The sequence below is a fragment of the Pseudonaja textilis genome, chromosome 7 (genome assembly GCF_049901715.1).
Source record: "Pseudonaja textilis isolate UNSWEBS1 chromosome 7, rPseTex1.2, whole genome shotgun sequence".
Lineage (NCBI taxonomy): Eukaryota > Metazoa > Chordata > Lepidosauria > Squamata > Elapidae > Pseudonaja > Pseudonaja textilis.
The window spans coordinates 30,114,367-30,135,783 of NC_141996.1; the positions used below are offsets into that span (position 1 = coordinate 30,114,367).

General features: G+C 39.1%; 1 protein-coding gene across 1 annotated transcript; it reads right to left on the reverse strand.

Annotated features, from left to right (window-relative positions):
* Nucleotides 1-424: 424 nt before the first annotated feature.
* On the reverse strand, nt 425-20,275 carry TOMM70 (translocase of outer mitochondrial membrane 70). The gene is made up of 12 exons (XM_026700840.2): nt 19,956-20,275; nt 13,564-13,737; nt 10,801-10,927; nt 10,234-10,343; nt 8,839-8,987; nt 8,026-8,233; nt 6,986-7,120; nt 6,551-6,658; nt 6,259-6,375; nt 3,934-4,031; nt 2,601-2,723; nt 425-2,178 (listed from the first exon to the last, which is right to left on the reverse strand). The coding sequence occupies exons 1-12, from the start codon at nt 20,217-20,219 to the stop codon at nt 2,025-2,027; spliced, it is 1,767 nt and encodes a 588-aa protein (XP_026556625.1). The 5' UTR covers nt 20,220-20,275; the 3' UTR covers nt 425-2,024.
* Nucleotides 20,276-21,417: the final 1,142 nt, after the last annotated feature.

Consider the following 21,417-nt stretch of genomic DNA (forward strand, 5'->3'; position numbering starts at 1 on the left):
TTGAACTTTAGTTTTTTATAACATTTTTTTAAAAAATAGCAACTTATCAGATGAGATTATTGTGTGGCTATTAATATTCTTCTGTCCAGCATATACTTGTTTCTTTCCTCTATACACCTCATTCCCATATTCCCCTATTCAGTCTATATCAAGAGCTGTAGGAACATAATTGATCCTTGCTATGGCACATACTAGGCTGTAAAAATTCTGAAAAATATAGCTCATAACTCATAAACAGCTTAGTGAACAGCCAGAATACTGAAAATTATGTTTTGAAATATTAAATTTCATACATTCTTCACATTTTGAAGAAAATTACAGTCTATCTTCACAATTGAGGTATTTCAAGGCTGAAACTTATCCCTAATATGGAATGGGTTTTCTCCCCAAATTTCAGCAAAGAAAATAAAAAGAATTTTAGAAGTTTCATTAATTTCAGCTTCTAGTATATTTTCTTTACCCAATTACAATTTCCAACCAACACCCTAGACCACAGATGTATAAAGAAATCTGAACATAATATTTATTTGGTGACTTTACATGTATAAGTCATTTACAAAAAGAATCATATGCATTGTATCAGTGCAACTTCAAATATCTGAACAACAGGCAAAATTCTGATAATTTGGAATTCTAGTATTAGATCACGCATGCTTAATTATTCATTACTTTCAAGAGAGAAGTGCCTGTATAGCCATGCAAATAAAAACCCCTTTGAAAATATGATGCAGGGAAATGGAGATGTAGATATAGGAAATAAAGTTTCATTGCACCGCTTTTTTTTAAAGCATTGCAATTCTAACTTGAACATTGAGCAATATTATTTGACTACTCAATCATTCCAGGCCAGCCACCATCTTTTAATAAGTGAAAAAGACAACTATTTTTGAGGGAAAACATTGTAAGTACGATTTTATTTCTTTGGCATTGGTAGCAAAAAGATATTCCAATGAAGGAATACTCAACTGTGCTATACAATGCATTTCAGATAAATTGAAACAGCACTACAAGAATTATGGATTGAATTTCCAAACAACAGTGGAATAACTGATAACACAATATTTAATTTTCTAAGTACTCTAATTCAGAGTAAGACTGTTTAAGCACAACTAAATTTTGTGTACTATAGTATCAATACAGGAAATATTTCATGAAAGAATAATTAGCTATAGTTTCCAAATCAGTCAGAATTAAGCTTCATTCCAGGGCTCTAAGCTCTTACTTGTAGGACACAGCAATTGTAGCATATTGTTTTGAACAGTTCCAGGATTTCTTAGGTAGTGACTATGCAATTTTGCTATTGTTGTTTTGAAAAACAGTTTAATAATAAAATTCTAAGAATGTTTAAATTAAAATAATTTGCTTTTGGAACACAGGACATCCCCATATGACAGCGAATGAGCTCTGAAGTCTTTGTGCAATTTTTATAAAGTATTTGAGAGAAGTATCCTGAAAACCAGTTTAGCCACTGTTTCACATGAAACAGAAATCAAAGGGAAGTAAGGAAATATTTTGCATGAGATCTTTTGGGAAAAGAAAGTTTTAGTACCTATTGCCCAAAAATCTTTCCCATCAAACAATTCACAATTTTTGTTGTTTCCCCAAACCTAAAATAATGAAAAAGGATTCTTATATATATAAAATACACAGCACTATTGTTAAAATCAACAGAACAGCATGTTGCATAACACTCTTATGGTTAGAACCAGTCATTCACAACCCTAAAAAAGTGAGTCTGAAAGATTTTTATTTGCATGGCCAAAATAATATTTGATCCCCTTGCATTTTTGTTTTTAAGTTTCCTCTAACAATTATTTGATGGGGGAGGGCAAGGGGGGGAATTGCTTTCTTTCTTGAATAGCCATTCCCACAACACCTAAACATTTAACAGAATTACAACAGCACAAACAGAAGAAAAAAAGTAACTTCCACCACTCAACACACTGCAATAGTGTCTTTAGGACTAGGCTGAAGTGGGCAGCTTTACTTTTTAAAAGATCATTCCCCTCCTATTCTTTTTTCTTTTACAGTGTTGGTGGCTTCAATCCATATTTTTTAGCAACTTCTGTTTGGGCATAAGCAGCATCACAGAGTGAATAGAGGTGAGCCATTTCCATTTCTGATTTGGCTAGATTAATAGCTTTGTTGAACATTTCAATGGCTTTATCCAGATTGCCCCTGCAATAGTGAAAAATATAAAGAAAGAAGCAAAGATTTATACAGCAATAAGTAGAAATCAATCACATACATTTAAAGTTTAAAAATAGTTCTACAACTGATAAGAGGTTTAATTGAACATTAAAAAATATAAATTATAAAATTTTGGAAACAGCTGCAGGTTCACCTCCAAAAAAGCTCAAAGATTAGGCACATCTATCTAAGGAAAGACTATGAAAACATTTTATCATTAAATTTATAACGGGAACATTTGATGATTATACAATATAACCACAAAAAGTTCCTTCTTAACATTCAACTCTGCCTGTACTAAACATGTTAATCTAATGTAGAAATTCTACAGCTATTAAGAACAATTTATTGTATATTGTTTCCAACAATAATTCAGAATTTTGGATACCAAACTTGGAAAAAATATTTACCTTTGCACTTCAATTGTTCCCATAGTTTCATATGCAAAATCACATTTGTTATCAATTTCAATAGCTTTGCTTATAAGTTCCAAACCTTTATCTAAATCTTGCTTCCATTGAAGCTGAAGTAAACTGGAAAAAAATCATTACAGATCAATGGTGAATGTTTGTCTACAACTCATGTGCATGAAAGGCAAGCATAAGAACACAGTCCTGCTGAATTAGTCTGGGATTCATTTACACAATAGCCAATCGGATACCTTTTAGATGAAGCAGAAAGCTAATCATGTCCCTATTTTTGCTATACTTTACAATCACAGGTATTCAAAAGAATAATTATACAAAATAACCAACAAATCAAAATTACCCTTGATAGATTACTACTCAATTACTGGTCATTATGAAACTCTTGCAGTGATGAACTTTACAGGATCATATCAATACCTATTTTGTTCTGCCTGATCTAAATCTCTTTCTGTATAGCTTCACTGGATGAGCCCAGTTGTAATGTTTTGAAAATGAGAGAAAAAAGCTTCTCTCAATTCACTTTTGTCCATATCAAACATCATTTTACACATCTCCTTCATCTCTTTTGGCTAAAACACTTTGGTTCCACAGGCAGTCCTTGATGTATGACCCCGACTGGGACTTGTCACTAAGTAATGTGGGCAGTAAGTGAGTTACAACTGATTTTATAGTCTTTTTGTCATATACAATGACTTCCCCATTGACTTTATTGCAAACTGGCAGGGAAGGTTGCAAATGGCTATCATGTGACCCCAGGATGCTGCAACCATTGTAAATCCTAAGTGCCCAAACTGTGATCATGTGACCATGGGAATGTTGCAATGGGTATAAGTTCCGGAACTGGTTGTAAGTCCCTTTTTTCAGTTCCATCATAACTGAACGGTTGTTAAAGGAATGGTCATAAGTCAGGAACTACTTGTAATCACTTTCTAAAAAAAAGATCTTTTGAGTACTGGATCCTTTCTGTCACTGCACACAGATCTACCAAACTGGCATTCTAAATTCATGGTGTCATATTTGAGAGAGGAAAAAAAGTAATATGTATGTTTGGCATCTCATTAACCCACTTAGTAGTTAAGCAACTGACAAATAGAAACAATGTAAATGTTTCAACTTTCACATTTGATGCTTAAATCAACTATTTCAGACTATGATCCACAGTAATAGAACTTAGGGCTAAAATCCAGCTATTTTTATGATACACTGAGCGAAGTATTATTCTGTACTATAATTATTGTATTAACTGTATAAGAATTGCTACTGCATAATTAAAAATATAATTGTATGTGAATTTAATATTAAAACAAATATTTACCCCTTATGAACGTAGGTAGTAGCATTATCTGGCTCAAGATCTATACATTTATCATACATATCATCAGCTTTGCCAAACTGCTGTTGGTCTGTTAATGCCTGCATGGAGACACAATAACATATTTCATCCATGAGTGAATGTTTTACAAGAGGCCTAGTAATAAAATATTTTATTATTAAATTATTAAATTTATTATAAAAATCTCACTGTCTAAAGCATCTCTGGCTATCTTAAAATAAAGACACAAATATACAAACATTTGAAACATTAACATTAATTAGACAAAAATACAAATTAAGTACCCAAGAAGTACAGAGGTGGGATCTTATTCCACCAGTCACCTCGAGCATAAAATAACCCCATAGGGGTGCCAGGCTAATCAGCAGAACTAGATTTTGAGGCCCTTCTGGAAGGCCAGGAGGCTGGGGGCAGATCTCACTTCTAGCAGCAAGATGTCCTAAAAGCTGGGAAGTACCATAGTAAAAGCTCTTTTCCAAGATCCTGTGAGCTGAAATTCATTGACTGACAAAATCAGTAGAAGGCCCCTTCTGCCAGAATGAGTGGGGCAGGACAACCCTATTGACAGTTCCTCGGGTAACCTAGAACCATGCCATGAAGGGCTTTAAAGGTCCAACACCATGAATTGGACCCAGAAGCAAACTGGAGCCAGTGTGGCTCGCTTAACAGCAGCGTTATATTTGTAGGGCCCTCTGGAACTGTCCGCATAGATGCCTCTGTTGTAGCTGAATCCTCAAAGCACAAGCAGGAGCTGGGGCCAATGCAGGTCAAGGGGGTGGCTTCGGAGGAGTGCTGGGAGGAACAAAATCAGGCAGCCCCAGGCCCCTCTGGCTTGGGACAGCTTGCCAGCAGGGAGGAATGGGGGCAGGACAACCAAGAGAGGGAATGCAGTGAAATTAGGGGTGCCAGAGCTCAAGCTATGAGCAAGGACTGCCCCCTCCTGATCCCTGAGAGTGGAGAGGAGGCGGGAACAGCGCAGGCCAGCCCACCAACTTAGGAGAGTGCCCAGCCCCTCTTCACAAGGCACACCTGGGGACTGAGACTTAAGGACGCTGTGGGAGGGGCATTTGTTGGGAACAATCACTGAATTTGTGGAGTTCTGTGTGCCGTTGCCAACATCTAGCTTTTGCAGGACTCACTGCTTCTTCCTTGCTTCAGGGATTCATTGCTTCTTCCTTCCTTTGGGGATTTCTTGCTTATTCCTTACTTCGTGGATTCATTTCCTTGTTCCTTTGCCTCACTCGACTTCTTGCTTTGAAGCCATTGTGATAACAGTGTTTTGCTGGATTACTCACAGCCAGGGGCTGCTGTGAGAGTGCTTTGCTCTGGGACTTGCATAATGTGGGAGCATTTGGGGGAAAAGTTGGAGCATTATATTAGAAGGGAGTTTGAACTCTCAACTGGCTGTGTGGCCTTCATGCCTTATCCTGGGTCATCACATGTGTTCTGTACCAAGTTGTAGCTTCCAAATACTATTCAAAGGTAGCCCCATGCACAATGCACTGCAGTATTCTAAACAAAAGATGATCATGGTATGAGTGAGCACATGCCCCATTTTTCAGGAAAGGGTGCAGCAAAGACTCTCCTACCACAACTGCCCCCTACTCTTTGGGCAGGAGTTGTGAACCTATGAGAATCTGTGTTGTGCATCGATCTGTCTGGGGCAGCGCAACCCCATCCAGAACTGAAGCTGCTAAACTTCCAGATCCCTAGGTTACAACCATAGCCACTCAGTGTTGGCAGAGTCCAGCTGAAGTCTGTTTTCCACCATCCAGATCCACTCAGCCTCCAGGCACTGCGAAAGGGTAGTGACAGTAACACTTGGGATACCTGGGACGGAGATATATTATTGCGCCTCATCAACACTCAGATGATACTTCATCCTGGGATGTCAGATGATCTCACCCAGTGGCTTCATGAAGATATTAAAAAGACGGTCAAGAGTCCTAAGTACTAAGCCTGGTGGTGCATCATAAAGGAGAAGCTGTGGGTTGGATCTGCTACAATTGGGACTGCCTTTGGTAAAAGGAGCCAAAATCCTCTCTCAGCTACAAATGTGATAAATGCTGTTTCTGTTGCATAACCAGGTATGAAGCCCAATTGAAAGAGTTCCAGATAATCCATTTCATCCAGGACCCTCTGAAACTGCCATGCTATGTTCTCCTAATATATTTTTTAGTCATTAGCACTCATATATTTGCATGATCTCCTACTGTGTTTTGCATGTAGCATCTCTTACAAGAATATGTGATACTGAGCTGGTTCATGATAGCAAAGAAAAAAGAAATTACTAAAGAAATTATGTACCTGAGCATACAATGCATAACCTTCAGCACACCTTGGAAATTTCTTAATAACATCCTCAAAACCTTTCATTGCCGCTTGTACTTGTGAAGTATTATTTCCAGTATAAGCTTGACGATACTGCAAAGAAAAAAAATTATTGAGTTTTTTTTTAAAAGCCTTAGTATAAAGCCTACATACTCACTCCCAGGTAATTGTTAAGTGTAACTTCTAAACTTGCTACAAATGATATTATTTTTCCAACAGCTTGTGAGATTATGTTATAATAAAACCTAACAAACTTTCAAATACTCACCAAAGCAAAACATTTCTGTGCCTGTGCCAAGGCAGAATCCGGGCGCAAACGGATACATTCATCAAAATCTTCTACAGCTTCTTCTACCCGGTCAAGCAAAATTTTTAGCTGAAAAAGACAAAAACCTTCAGCATAATTTCATCAAATGAAAGTAAAATTGCCACTGTAATACTGTTACCAGTAAAAACATACTAACTTAACCTGCATTACATGGTTGAATTCTTTAGAACCCTAGCAAATGTTTATAAGTCATGTAGCCTCTCTCATGTCATTAATATTAAACTAGTACCTCTACTGATGAATGGAGAATATTCAGTACACAATTACAGTAGTTACCACTGATTTTTTTCCGTCTGTTGTGATTTTTCTCCTGGAGTTATCCATACAATGAAACATCTAATGAGAAAAATATTAAGGTGGTAGAATAATCCTTACCTGTCCTCTATGATGATAAACATCTGCATTCTGAGGATCAATATCAGCAGCCATATTAAAGTCTTGAGTAGACAGCACAGGCTGTTGCTGCTGCATATACATACTTCCTCGTTTAATGAGGGCATTAGCACGAAGCTGTTGAGAAGAATTAAAACTGTTATGCATTTCTCTTCCTAGATATTTCAGTCTTATTACAGAAGTATCTTTTTAACAGTTTCATTTTAGATTTAAAAACTCTGCACTTAGGTAAAATTTTAAGTCTCTTCTTTTGGACTTTTTTGTCCCTGTCACAAAATGGCTTGGACACAATGCTGGACACTTATGTACATTATTTCTCAAAATAATACCATCCCTAATTCATAGAGCTTCTAAACGCTTGATTGCTAGTATCCTTCCAATGAAAACTAATATACTCATAAGAATTAAAACACATCACTTATAATCTAAACAAGTAACTACAGAAAGCATATTAGCAGTGCCCTCAGACTGGTGTACTTTACAACAGCCAAAGGTCATAACCGTTGCAGGACCTCCATGAAGAGGCAGTAAAAAGGGATGATACAGCAAACTGTATTATTTCCAGGCCAGGAAAAAGTGACTGCAAGAGTTTTATCAAAAGCAACATTTGAGAAGTGGAATACTTGAAGGAACTATTTACTACAATAAACACTGAATATTAAACATTACATTATGTAGTCTAGAGCAGAGAGTATGTGTAGCAAAGAGTTAATCCTGTTATACTGTCATGTGAAAACAGGCAGTTCTAGGGGCAAAATGGAAGCTAGAGAAAACATAAAATATTTTTCAGCCCACCATAAAATATCTTCAATTGCTTCCCTAGAACTATGACGGTTTCCCTTATCACACTTCTTCTAGAAAGGGAAGGGATTTTTGTAAATTTCACATCTGTTCTAAAATTTTGATTTTCCCTGAAAACCATATGAAATAGAGCTGGGGAAAATAAGAGAACACAATAACTTCTCTTCTTGAATGTCACTATCACCACAAGAAATGTTTTCTAAAATCTCCAAAACACTTACCTTTACATTTGCATCTTCCATAACAATAACCTGATTCAAATCAGGGTTGGCAGCATTTGCATTACCAATAAGTAAATAGAATGTAGCTCTTAATAGCAAAGCTTCTGCCATATATTTTCCTTTAGTTTCAATTTCTTTAGTACACTCACTAATTATTTTGTCATAGTTTTCTTCCTCCATATATTTCTTCGCCTTTAAATAGCCACAGCTGAAAGAAATGTGAAAAGCAGTTATTAATATCCAAGAGAAATTTTTCTATAGTTCTAATCAAAACCATTACAAGCTATTTCTGAAAAACCTAGAAAGAAAATTTTGTAATATCATTTTGTAATAATATTGGACTAGTAAGATTCTAATAATTCCCAATCCATAGAAGACTACATTGAACCAAGCAATTCTAAATATGTGCACATCTGTCCATTTCTACATTTTTTCTATTATTTTTTATTTATTTAAAATATTTAGATAGCTACCAATCTTCTAATCAACTCTGGGCAGCTCCCAATTAAAAGGATTGTCATTATACAGATCCACATTCTTACCTTAAGCAAAACTAAGCAAGCTCAATTGCTTGTGCATTGGAAATGTTCCTCCACTCCACTGAAAATCAATCATCCTCCCCAGAATGACTTTTCAACATTCTATTACTAAATGTGACCACAATAACTAAAAATAAGCTGCATCTCACGGTGAGTAAATCTCTTACTGTGTATCTACATAAATCCATTTCTCTTTCAAAAAAATACAATATTTGTGTATCCTATGCTATAATCTGTATTGGAAATTTAGTTGCTTAACTGTTCAATCACTTACTTTTCTTTTATTACGGAGACTTCTCCTTCTTTATCTTTATCTTCATCTGATTTCTCTTCCCTTAGAAGAGGCTGAGATATAATGTCATCCGTGAAAGAGCTGAAGTAAGATTTGATAAACTGTGGTGAAGGCATCAAGGGTTCCCGGTTCTATAAAAAGGTAAACAGTAATAATTTGAACAAGGCAAACCAGCCAATGTTATTAAAGAAATAAAATAAAATATCAAACTATGTTCAGGATTTAGCTATAAATATATCCAACTAAACTTTTCTTCCAATTATAGCTTTTTCATCCTGTTTGATTTTCTCAGAATCCAAGATTCCATTTTTTGCATTATGTAAGTGTTAAAGAGACCCATTCTCAAGAATATTCATTCAATGGAGATGTTTCTGTCATTATTTAGACCCCAGCTAAAACGATCTTTATGGCAATGTTCGTGTACTGACTGAATATTTCATTAACAGGTATTTCTATCTATGTTCATAAACTTTTTAAAATATGCATTGAGAGATATTTCATTTGACAGTATTCACTTATATCCAAGATCCTACTAAAACTATCTTAATGATTAATGATTATTTAAACAGAATAACAACATTATTTTCAAGTAGCCCTTTTCTATTTCTCTTCCATTTGTCCCTGCTAGTTTTTGGATGTTTTTTGTCCCTGTAAAGCTACATACAGGTAGTCTTCGACTTAAAACCAGAATTGAAACCAGAATCTTGGTCACTGAACAAGGTGATCATTAAAGGAAATGTCACGTGACTGTTTAACTCAACCACCGCAATGCCTACCCTACCTGTCATTAAGCAATCTCAAGGGTTGTCAAGAGGACAGAGTCCGAGATAAGGGGTATGGCATGCCTTAGGGGTGAGAGGTGGGGAGACTCTAGGAGGCCTTGTTCAGGAGCAAAAATCCTTCCTACTTGAACTCTAAACATTTGATTGATTTTAAATATGAGATACTTGTTAAAGTGATATCTGTATCACATGTATCTATGTGTATCTCATATTCATATATTGGAATGCTTCTCATATACATAATATTTCTCATATTTATGTAAACTTGTAGTCATCCTGGTGCCATGGCAGCCAATTGCCTTCAAACAATAGTTAAAAGGTCATATTTAAGTATTTGATTGCTGCAAACTAGACCCAAGTATCATTTTAGTGACTTCTATTACATGATCAAAACAAGACATCTCACAGTTCTTGTTATAAGTCAGTTAATGATAACACTTAAATGTGTTCATATAAATTCTATGACATTTCATTGAAGTTAATATTACTAAAAAGAATTGTATTTTGAATATTCTTGCAACTTTATCAGCACAACTATATTCATGTAACCATTTAAGAAAGCTAAAGTTTTACCATTATAGAGAACAAATCATACCTTATATTTTTCTTTGGCTTTTTCTTTCCCAAGAAGTTTAAGAACTTTATCAGCTAGCAACATACTTTGCTGATTTTGAAAGCCCTCTAAAATGCAAACTGCAGTAACATCTGGAAACATAAAGACAAATTTCTAATCCATTAGTTTTTGTAATGCTACCAAGTAGATTTATATCCTACAGAACAATTAAGCCTGATGTTGGAGATGAACAGCTAAGCCCATGAGAAAGGGTCAAAGGTGTCATCAGTCAGAGTCCCTTCCCATCCACAATAGATCTAAGCCCAACCAACCTTGATTTCCATTAACTCTTACCTACCAAAAACCTGCTTTAGCCATTAGTAGTTTGGATTCTTGTAGAGCGCTTTAGCATACAATAAATCTATATATTCATTTGAACTGTCTGGGCTCCTGATTTCCTGAGCTTGACACCTATACAAATTTTATTCCCAAATCAACCTCTTCAAATTCTCATATCACCGGGTGCTTGAAGAACAGATTTTATTTAATGCTTAAATTAAATAATCTTTCTGTTTAATAATGATATATTTTAATGTACAGAATACTCACCTTCTAAACATTCTTTTTTGTTGTCTAGTTTCTCATGTGCTTTTGCACGCCTAAAAAGTGCTTTCACATATCTGGGATTAAGTTCAACTGCCTTTGTGCAGTCCTGAGCCACTTCTTTCCATTTTTGCTGTAGATACAAAAATAACTAATTAACCTATTGGTCCAAATAAAAATAATAATATTGCTATAGATTTCTAATTCTTGTAACATAAATATTATGCTGTTTTATTTCAGCTTTCAATATGAAATATTTTTTTCTAATTGCTGCATATTCAATAAATCCCAGTTTTCAGTGCAACCAATGTATTCTACAACTGTAATCATAATTACTATGAAGTTTCATTACTGAAACATCAGTGAAGGGTCTGATTTTTTATGGAATGCAGCAAAGAACATTTTCAATTTCAAAATTGCACTATGAAACTAAAATCCAGGAGCTAGAGGGTCACGGAAATATATATTAAATAATATGAAAAATTAATTATAGGATACAGCTGCTTGACTCACTCAAAACCTTTTGAAATACATGCAAGTTAGAAGTTATCAGATAAACTTCCAACGAGAATTCCATGAGTGTTATTAAAATCATGGATGTTATACAGGTAATACTCACTTAGCGATCCTTGGTTCAGTGATAATGGCACTGAACAAAGCGATTTGTGAGTGGTCCCTGAGATTACAGTGGCTGTAGTGCCCTTAGGGTCACATGATTAAAATTTAGGTGCTTGGTAGCCAGCCTGCATTTATAACTAACTTATTACAGTGGCTTCAAACCACCCACTCCTGCCAAACTTCTCCCATTTTACCATTTTGGATCCTTGCATTCTGTGGTCCCAGCTGATCAAAAATGTCTACCCTGGCTCTTCATAAGGTAGCTGCTAACTGTATGAGTCTTTCTTCCCAAAGTACACATAGTGGTTTTCTCACAAGACCTAGGAAGGATTGTCCTCAAGTGGCCAGCAGCTGCCTCATGAAGGGTCAGGGCAGGCATGCCATGGTTAGGAGCAGGAACAGGAAGACAGAGGACAGGTGGAGTGGCACAGCACAGGGAGTTCAGGTTGTTGAGGCTGACTGCAGATGGGACTGGGTTAGGGCAGTTGTGTTTCCTGGGGGGGCTACAACTTTGCCTGGGCCAATGGGCCAGCCTGGGACTTCCTAGGATGTCTGTGGCTTCACACCTTGCCATATTGCTGGGCTGGGCTGAGCAGCTGAGACTTCCAGGAGTAGCTGCAACTTTGCATTGCAATTCAGGGACATCTAGCATCTTCAGAGCTGCAGCATGACAAAAAGCCTCTGAACTGCAGCATGGTTTTTGGAATTGTCTGCTGCCCCGCAAGGCAAATACAGGGCAGTCAAAAAGGCAGTGATTGGGAGGAATAGGTAGTTGGGGAGAGTTGACAGGAGGCAATCCCTTATCTTGAAAGAATCAAGACTCGAGTCTAGGAGGAACCAAGTCTGGAATGGTTTGTGCTTGGTTATGATGGATCCTTGGCTAACAACCAATGGAATTTGGTTAATGATGTAAATGGGGAATGCCAGAATTGTTACTAATTGATGCGGTCATGTGATGTTGCACTTTATGACCGCATTGATTAGTGACACAAATTCCATTCCCAAACATCACTATAACCTGATGACCACTAGTACTAACTCATTAATTTTAACTGTAACCCTGACTAGTGATTAGACACACACTAATAAAAGAGTCACTTTTTAGGCATGCAATCAATTTTTCTTTTTTCTTTTATTTTTACATTTTTACTTTCTTAAAACTACAAAAAAAAAGCAGTGTTGGGCAGCGAATACTTTCATGTTGTTAATAAACCCTCTCTAGATGGCTATGGCAAACTTTAAATTCTACCTAAAAGTGTGGTCACAATGTTGCTGAAGAGATTTACAAAAAGTCAGGAGGAAAGGGGCTGCTCAAATCTCTGCAAGCAAGACATTCCAAAGTGGAGGGCCATAAGAGAGAAGGCTTGCCATCTCGTCCACGTCCATTTCACATGATATAAACCAAGGGTTTTCTAAGCAGGTTTTCTCATGATCGTTTCACCGCATGGGTAGTTTCAGCCTTGGCAAAGTAGCTCTTGATGATATATAACATTATAAGTCATCACCACTAATTGGAAATACTATTAACCAGAGCAGTTTTAGTAGAAATGTTACTCTAGTATAAGGAGATTATACCCTTTCTCAAAAAAGCATTAGCAATTTTCCTGATCCAGGTCTTCAAATGCTTTCTAGCAGACAATTTTTGCTTGCTTCCAGGCTGTTGAGTGTACTACCATAAAGATTTTTAACCTCAATCTTTTGTCAGACTAGTAATTCTTAATTAATTTTTTTTATTCTGTATTTTAAAAACTGTTATTGGCACTGAATATTCCCCCCCAAAACGGGCTAAATTGAAAAAAAATACTAAAAAAAAATATCTGTATTTTTACAGATACATATATATATTTCTACTGGGGAAGAAATATAGATAAGAATATTTAATCATCAGGAAAACATGAAATGAGAGCTGAGACACGGCTATGTCTGCAACCACTCAAAGTTCTGTTATCATTTTTAAAACCAAGAGAATTTCATTTTTAAAAAGTAAACATTTTCAAAACCCAAAACTTCCATTTTTAACATCTAGGCAATTTGATACATTATTTTTATTTTTTGCAATGTGTCCAATGTGCCTTCTGATTGTATAAGAAACAGGTAGAAACTATATTTAAATTGCAAATGAACTTAAATATAGGTTGAATATTTTCATACCAGTTGTTCATAAGCTGCAGCTCGGTTCTGATAAAATGTAGAAAGGTCGCTATTTTTTTCAGAAGGACATAAACTGATGGCTTCAGTATAGCATTGAATAGCTTGCTCATATTTTCCAGCTTTAAAGTATTTGTTGCCTTTGTTCTTTGCAGCCTGTGCTTTATCTAGAGGACTCTGAAAATAAAAATTACTTGTATGAATTCTTACAAATGAAAATAGAAAAAAGCCAACTTTGATTAAGACTTTATAAACTTTCAAGTCATTTGTAAAGTTCAGCATCTAAACAGGAGAGTTACTACATACATTTCTTTACATACCAGCAGATTTTAACACAAACATTAGCCATAGAACTTTCCAAAGGTCACTGTAACATCAACACATGAATTTCTGACCTACACTTTATTAAAAATAAAAAATGTCATTCTTCTGTCTACCAGAAGTGTCTCTTGTCCTCTGTGAAAAGTATTGTCAGCAACCTCTTAGCTAGATAATAAGCACAAGTAATTTTATTCAGCTTTTTCTGCTTGTTAGTGGTTACAAGATTGATTTAAAAAATAGAGAAAAATAGCTGTTGCAAAGAAAAAAAAAGGCTTTTTCTTCCTCCAAATAAAAAAATATTCTATTTTTACTGTTTTTTTCTTTTCTAAAATTTCCAGCAAATCAAACAAAATTCTGAGTTCTACCCTCTTAGCAATCCTTTGGCAGAAAGATTTTTAAATCAACAGCAGTTCTACTACTGTCTAACCATTTATCTTCTCATCTTTTAACATGTCAAAAAGTTGGGAATGAAAGTTATATCAGACCTTCATTTAGTTTGGACAGCATAGAAATCTATTAGTTTGTAATATCTTTTACACATATAAAGCCATTATTACTTTACAAAATATATAGGTGTAATTTAATTTTCTTATAGAAGTATACCTGGTATATAAAACTGAAAACCAGTTTCTTCAGAAAATAATTGCAAACTTAATGTTTTCACACTTCTATCCCACACTTCATTCCATCCCTCCCCAATATTTTTTTTCTGTTGCCTCTTTCTCAATTGTTCTGTGGTCACTAAGTAAACTTAATTGCCAGACATTCTGTAAGGATTCTTCTCCTTCAAGCTATTTCTCTAAATCTTACAGATCTCATAAGTCTATTGATACAGTACTGTACTTTCCTCTTTGTGGATAGTAATGTTTTGATGACAGGTTCACAGCTTGGAGAAATTACTATTGCAAGATAAAAGCTTTTTCAAACATTTTAAGTTAAGGCTCTTTCCTAATACTATATATAGCACAAATCCTAGAGCTGTTAACTTGAAGGAACTAATATTTACCAGATTATGAAAAAGTTGTCCTGGGAATCCCGGGCAATATGTTTGCTATAGCATTGTCACAATCTGATTTTTTTTAAAAAAAGTGATGTGGTGGCCTGAATTCTGATGGTCAGATCATTGTAATTCCCAATTTTAAGTTCCTAATGGCAAACAACACATTTATAAACCATAAACACCAATCAACTTGTCATTTGGTATAAAGATGCAGACGTGACATATATGATCAAAACCTAACTGTGCCAGGATAAAAATCTTATTCATTCAGGATTTGCCCAATTGGCTTTTGGGTCCTTCAATAGTCTTGACATCAGTTACTAGGAAGTAGGACAAACATTGATCCTCAAAAGTGGCACACCTGTGATCAGAATCTCTGCCTTCAAGTGACAGGACAAGCAGCTATGGATGGAAGCTCACCAGAGGGAGACTAAACCTAGAAATAAGGAGGAATTTCCTGACAGTGAGAACAGTTACTCAATGGAACAGAACAGCTTACGGCACTGGAGCTTTTCAAGAAACGATTGGGCAACCACTTGTCCAGGATGTTATTATAAGAACTCCTGACTTGGGCAAGGGCTTGAACTACAAGATCTCCAAGGTCCCTTCCAGCCCTATGATTCTATGGAGGATATGAATGCCTTATGTTCATTTGGATGACAAATAAGCACCCACCCTGCGTAAGTTTCTCGACCAGTTTCTAGGCTAATGTGGTATTTCCTCACTGCCTGGTATATCAACTTCCATGCTTTGGTGAGTGGGTTTCATGGCTGTTATTGTGACCATGGGCTTGTCCCAGGTAATCTTGAGTCTTGTCCAATATATATTGCCAAACATCCTTGGACCTTGCCTTTACCTTCAAGCAATTTGCAATAAATTTGTTATGGTGGACATTAATGTACGAAACTACTGGGCAAGAGCATTTACTGATGATCTTCAGCTATTTATCATCACCTCAGGTTAGACAGGAGATGCTATTAATGTTTTCTTCTAGTGTCTAGAGCAAGGGTGTGAAACTCAAGGACCGTGGGCCAGATCCAGCCTGTGACATGGTCGGATCTCACCTGCATGGCTGTCTTCGAAACAGTAAGGATACAGCCTGCATCACTTCAGCCTGTCCTGGCCCCACCCATCCCAGTGGGTGTGCATGTGCCCAGGAGGAGGTAGGTGCACGCACACACAGGCCCGTGCTATGCCATCCCAGCAGGCACACCATGTGCACAGTAGGAAGCAAGCACATGCGCGCATAGGCCCAATGTTATAGGAGGCAGCCACATGCGCGCCTTCCGGGATGGGGTGGGCCGAGTCTGTGCACACATGCGCTCACATTCTATGCACACATGTGCCTGCTGGGATGGCATGAACTGGGCGAAGTGAGATGTGTGCACGCCAGGATGAGAGTGCTGGACTGAAGCACCGCTGGCCAGCCCCTTACCATTTCCAGGATAGCTGCCCTTACCAGCCTTTCAGGTATGTGTGCGCGCATGTGCGGGGGGGCGGGGGAGTGTCCAGCAGCAGGAACTCGGCAGCTGGCCCTCCAAGAAACAGGCATGGCAGCACTGGCAGCAGGCAGGGGGAGGCACATGATGCGGACCACCGGATGTGCCTGCTCCATCCCATGTGGCTGGGACAGTGCAGGTGGCTGCCTGATACACTAGCAGGCCGGGCCGCGTGCCACTCCTGTGCCTCTGCATTTGGCTACTGCTGCCGCTGTGGGTGAAGAGAAGGTGAGGAGAGTATGGTGGTGGCTGCTGCCTACTTCATCCCATATCTTTGGGCTTGTGGTTGGAAAGGTCGCCACTGATTATCTCCTTGGTCCCCTCATGGGTCTTGCCCTTGGCCCGTGGGGGAAACATGTTCCCCTCGCACATCCAATGCACTTCGGCATCACCGAGGCTACCAGCAGGTCGTACAGATCCATTAGGCTGCTGCCGTTTGCTGCCCAGACCACCAGGTCTGCCCAGCTCTAAGGAGGCAATGCGACCAGCTAGAAAGGCCGAGTAAAAGCACACCCATTCCCAGATTAAAAAACAGCCAATGTAAGTGAGGAAAGCCAGATCCCCATCGGAGCCCTGGTTACCCAGGCCAAGCAGAGACTGGGGAGAAGTAGGCATGTGATCCTGGCTGGGCTTGGGCCACAGAACAGAGGCAGATTGAGCTTTCTCCGCTCGCCTTTTGCCTGCTGGGAATGGGCGTGCTTTTACCACTTCTGCTCAGAAAGTGGTACTGGGTGTGCTTTTATCACTTCTGCTCGGTTTCTAGCTGGCCACTTTGCCTCCTTTGGGCTGAGTGAGTCTGCTGAGTGGTGGTGGAGTTGCCAACCAGGAGCTCCCAGGAATAGAGATCCCCAGTGATGCACTTCCTTCACCAGAGCTGCTCGGCAATGGAAAGCCGAGCAGCAGCTCTAGAGAGCTTTCGGGGCACTGCCCAACCGACGCAGCTCCTTCAGATGGAGCCCCAAAGGCTGTGGTCCCTTCCCTGGACTGAAGGCAGCCTTCTGTCTTGCATCCTCCCCCTCCAGTCACATGTCCATTCTGAGCTGAGGATTGCAGGCAAATTCCCTGCTTGGCCGGCATTCCCAGAAGGTGCGGCTTGGGGATTGTGGGGCTTCCTTCTGCGAGAGCAGGCATGTCGGCAGGGCGCTGCCTGAACTGGTGCCTGGGGCTCAAAGGCCCTCTTCCTCCAGCCTTTGGACAGGCACCACTTCCTATCCCACCCCACTTTGGTGAAGCCTGGCCAGGAGCCGATGTTAGGTCTGTTAGCAGACGGGGAAATGTCGCGCCCTCCCGCGCTTCCTGCAGGGACTGCTAGTGCAGCACTCCTTTCATTCACCCGCCACTGCAATCAAGTGCACAAGGGGAACATGCTCCATGCACAGGTCAAGGGAAAGACCCATGAGGGGGATGAGAAGATGACCAGCGGCAATCTGCTCTCTAATCACAAGCCTAGAGGCGGCAAGCAATGATTTTTGGGTGTAGCTGCCCCACTCTCTGCCTCACCTCATTCTGTGGGAAGAGCCTCCCACCCACCAGAGACCCCTAGATTCCCTCTCCAAACCCACCCAAACCCACAGGCACCACCCACAGGCGTGACCACTCTGGTCATGCCCCTTCCCATGGCCATGCCCCCCAGCCCACAGAGGACAATCACAATGCTGATCTAGCCCTCTATAAAATTGAGTTTGACACCCCTGGTCTAGAGTATCAGGATCTGTATGTTGTGAAATGGACTAAAATTGAATGGCAGCAAGACAAAGTTTCAGGCTGGTGATCAAATGGCTCTGATTCTTCTGGTATTGTATCTTGAAGAGATGGCAGTGATCCTGAAGGACCAGTCCATGATGTAGTGGCCTGCTAGACTTGTGACTGTGCAATCAAGATACTCAGGTTACAGAGATTCAGCCAGGGGTAAAACTCATTAGCATTCATTTGCATTACTCCATTATGCTGTACTTGGGGCTGCCTCAAGTTTCAATTAGTATGGAGTGTACCAGCCCACCTATAGCTTATAAATAATCATTGTAAGCATATTACATCTGGAACTCCAAGCTCTCTGCTAGCTTCCTATTAATTGCTAGGTATAATTCAAAATATGCACTGTTGCTTATAAAATTCTACATAGCTTGGCATTGAGATACTTGCAGGATCAACACCTGCATCCTGAAAGAAGCATTTGTGATTCCTCATTTTTGCAATGATGGAGGCTCATCTCACTGATCACACCAATTTAAAGTTAACAGTCTTCTTACAAAAATTAGGTTAGCCCTCCATTTATGTGACCTTCCAAAAACCTCTGAAAACTGAATTCTGGAAGGCCTACAGTGAGATTATCTGGCTTGATTGTTTTCTTGATATTATAGTTGTTTTAGCATGTTGAAATATTAAATTCCTACCATGACATTTATTTAAATGCTTATGTTGCCTGTAAATAATGTATACTGTCAAGAGTCTTCAAATTAGAAGATGTACGTAAATACCATTCAATCTTAAGTACATGAAAATTTAGAGTGTCTTTGAGTGCCAAAAAAATAATGCTAAGTGAATTTGGCTGCATGTTTGATAGATTTCTCTGAACATATATATTGAAACTATATAAGAAAACAGTGTGCAATTGGAAAAAGAATGCAAGGGCAAAGGTTGACATGCAGATACAGTGTCATAACTTTTCATCCATGAGTATGATGTATCTATATCTGGAATATGAAATACTGCTTTAACTACAAATCAATATTTTTAAAGAAATGATATATAAAATGAGAACTAAGAGCCTGAAGTAAAACTCCTTACACCAGCAGATCTTTAATCTTACAGTAGAGAGTATTTTTTTTTCTAAAACGAAACATGAAAAAATGATGTCTAGGAAGTGGATAATGAAAAGTCCACTTGTTCTCATATAATTTTAGAACTCAGTTCCACAAATTAGATAGTGTCACAAATTAAATACATTAGCTTGTCCACAATGGCTATTCTGTATACTAGCATATATGTTTACATACAATTTATATATAAATATATATAAATGTTAGTTTACATATCATAAATTATTTTTCAGCACTTAAAAATGTCAAATTTAAAAGCTTTTTTCCAGCACACACAATACTACCTACAAGCCATTCAAAATGTGAATCTAATGCATTTTAAGATATTCATTTCTATTAAAAACTATTTGTGTATTTCTCTTCTCGTAAAATTCAAAATAGCAAGAGAAGCCTTGGAGAAGTCTCGGAGACAAATCTGGCCCAGCAAAGAAAACAAATTTCTCTGCCCCCCACCCACTTCTTGCTGACTGAAGGACGGCAGCTGAAAATCAGGTTGCTGTCAAGAAGTCATGTGGCCCAGTCCTTTTTCCCCCTCCCAGGGCCGCCCCCCTCGCCCCAAAAGAACCGTTGGAACAGGGACCCTTGGAGCCCCACCCGGCCTCTCTTCAAGGACTTGGAAGAGCGAACTTGCGCCGAGCTCTGTTCTCCCCCACCCCAAGCACGTGGCTCGCTCGCCCGCCGCAGCGTGAACGCTCGCTGAGGCGGCCTCCTGCTCTTCCTCCAACGAAAGGCCTATTTTGCCCATCTCCCCCTCACCATCTCGTCGCCGCCGGCGGAGCCATCGAGACGACTACCCCCTGAAGGGTCGGTGAAGGCTGGGCTGGCTCTCCCCTCGGGGGTCTTCCTCTCGCTAGTTCCTTTGCCTCCGGCCCGCGTCCCACGCCTCCGTCGGTTCCACAAGTAAATTGCTCCGACCCCGATCAGCGGCACCCCGATGACCAGTGCCAGCTGCCAGCGCGGGATCCCCGAGCCCGTCCCGTTTCCACCTGTGGCGGCCTCCACGGGCTTCGAGGCGGCCATGATTCCCGCTCGCCTCGCGCTTTCAGCGGCAGCGGTGAAGCAGCCCAGGAAAGAAGAGTCAACGGAAACCAGAGGCATAACGGGAAAGGCGGTCTGGTAAAGCTTCCGCCTTCGGCCTGCTAGTTATTACCTCGCATCAAACCTTAAACTGCAGGGCCGCCTGCTGGCGGGAAAATAGCAGGGCGGTGTGGATTGGATTGAAAGGAAAGTCGGGGCGCCTGTTCGTTAGGCCAGGTGTGGGTTGGGTAGGACGGCGAACTCGTATGTTGAGTTATGCAAAGGTCACTTAAATTTTAATATTTTAACAAGGAAATACAAAGGTTCGCCAGATTTGAAAAGAATTCGATAAGAGCGTGCCTCTGGCTACTAAGTTATATGGTAAAGCAGGAGACGCCCAATGTGTAAGCAGCCAGAAGATGCGTTGTAGTAAAACAAGAAGAACGGGTGTTGAATGAATGCAAATTCAGATAAAGTGCTGCTGGGCAGAACCAAAGCAGTTTACCTGTGGAACTCACAGATGTGTGCAAGTGAGCAGTCAATACAAAATAAATACATTTGAGGTTTGGTCATGGGGGAAAGAATGACCAAAGCAAAATTTCAAAAGGATTATATGAAGAGTGGGTCAAGCTGTAAAAAAAGATGTAGAAAGTCATGGTTCTAGAGTTGATGAGATATTCAGAAAAAGGAGGGGTAAATAGTTTATAATATTGTTCACCCTAAAACAGAATAGCATGATTGGAATATAAGTACGTAATTTTATTACAGAATAATTATTCAGCTTCATAGCCAATTGTGGAAGGGAGATAGATTACAGTAACAACCTCTGCCCTAATTTATGCTTATTTTTTAATGAGATGTGCCATTCTTCCCAAACTTGGTGTATTCCAAATGTACAGAATTCCCAAACACTTAATGGACCACAACATTGACACTTGGTATTTTGAGAATTTTGTTCAGACATTCCAGGAGGAAGTCTCCTAAACAAAGTGCAGAAAGTTAGCACCCACCCCTCTCCTATAAGAATAAAATATTCTAATAAATATTAAAAAGGCAGAATATTATATTTCCCTGGATGAGAAAAGCAGAAACATGTTTTAAAGACAAAGCAGCTTCCTGCAGTCCCTGCCCTCCCCTTCAGCTCCCGGGTGATGGGATTAAGACATGGCCCTCAGGAAATGATAGGATTACCCATCAGGAA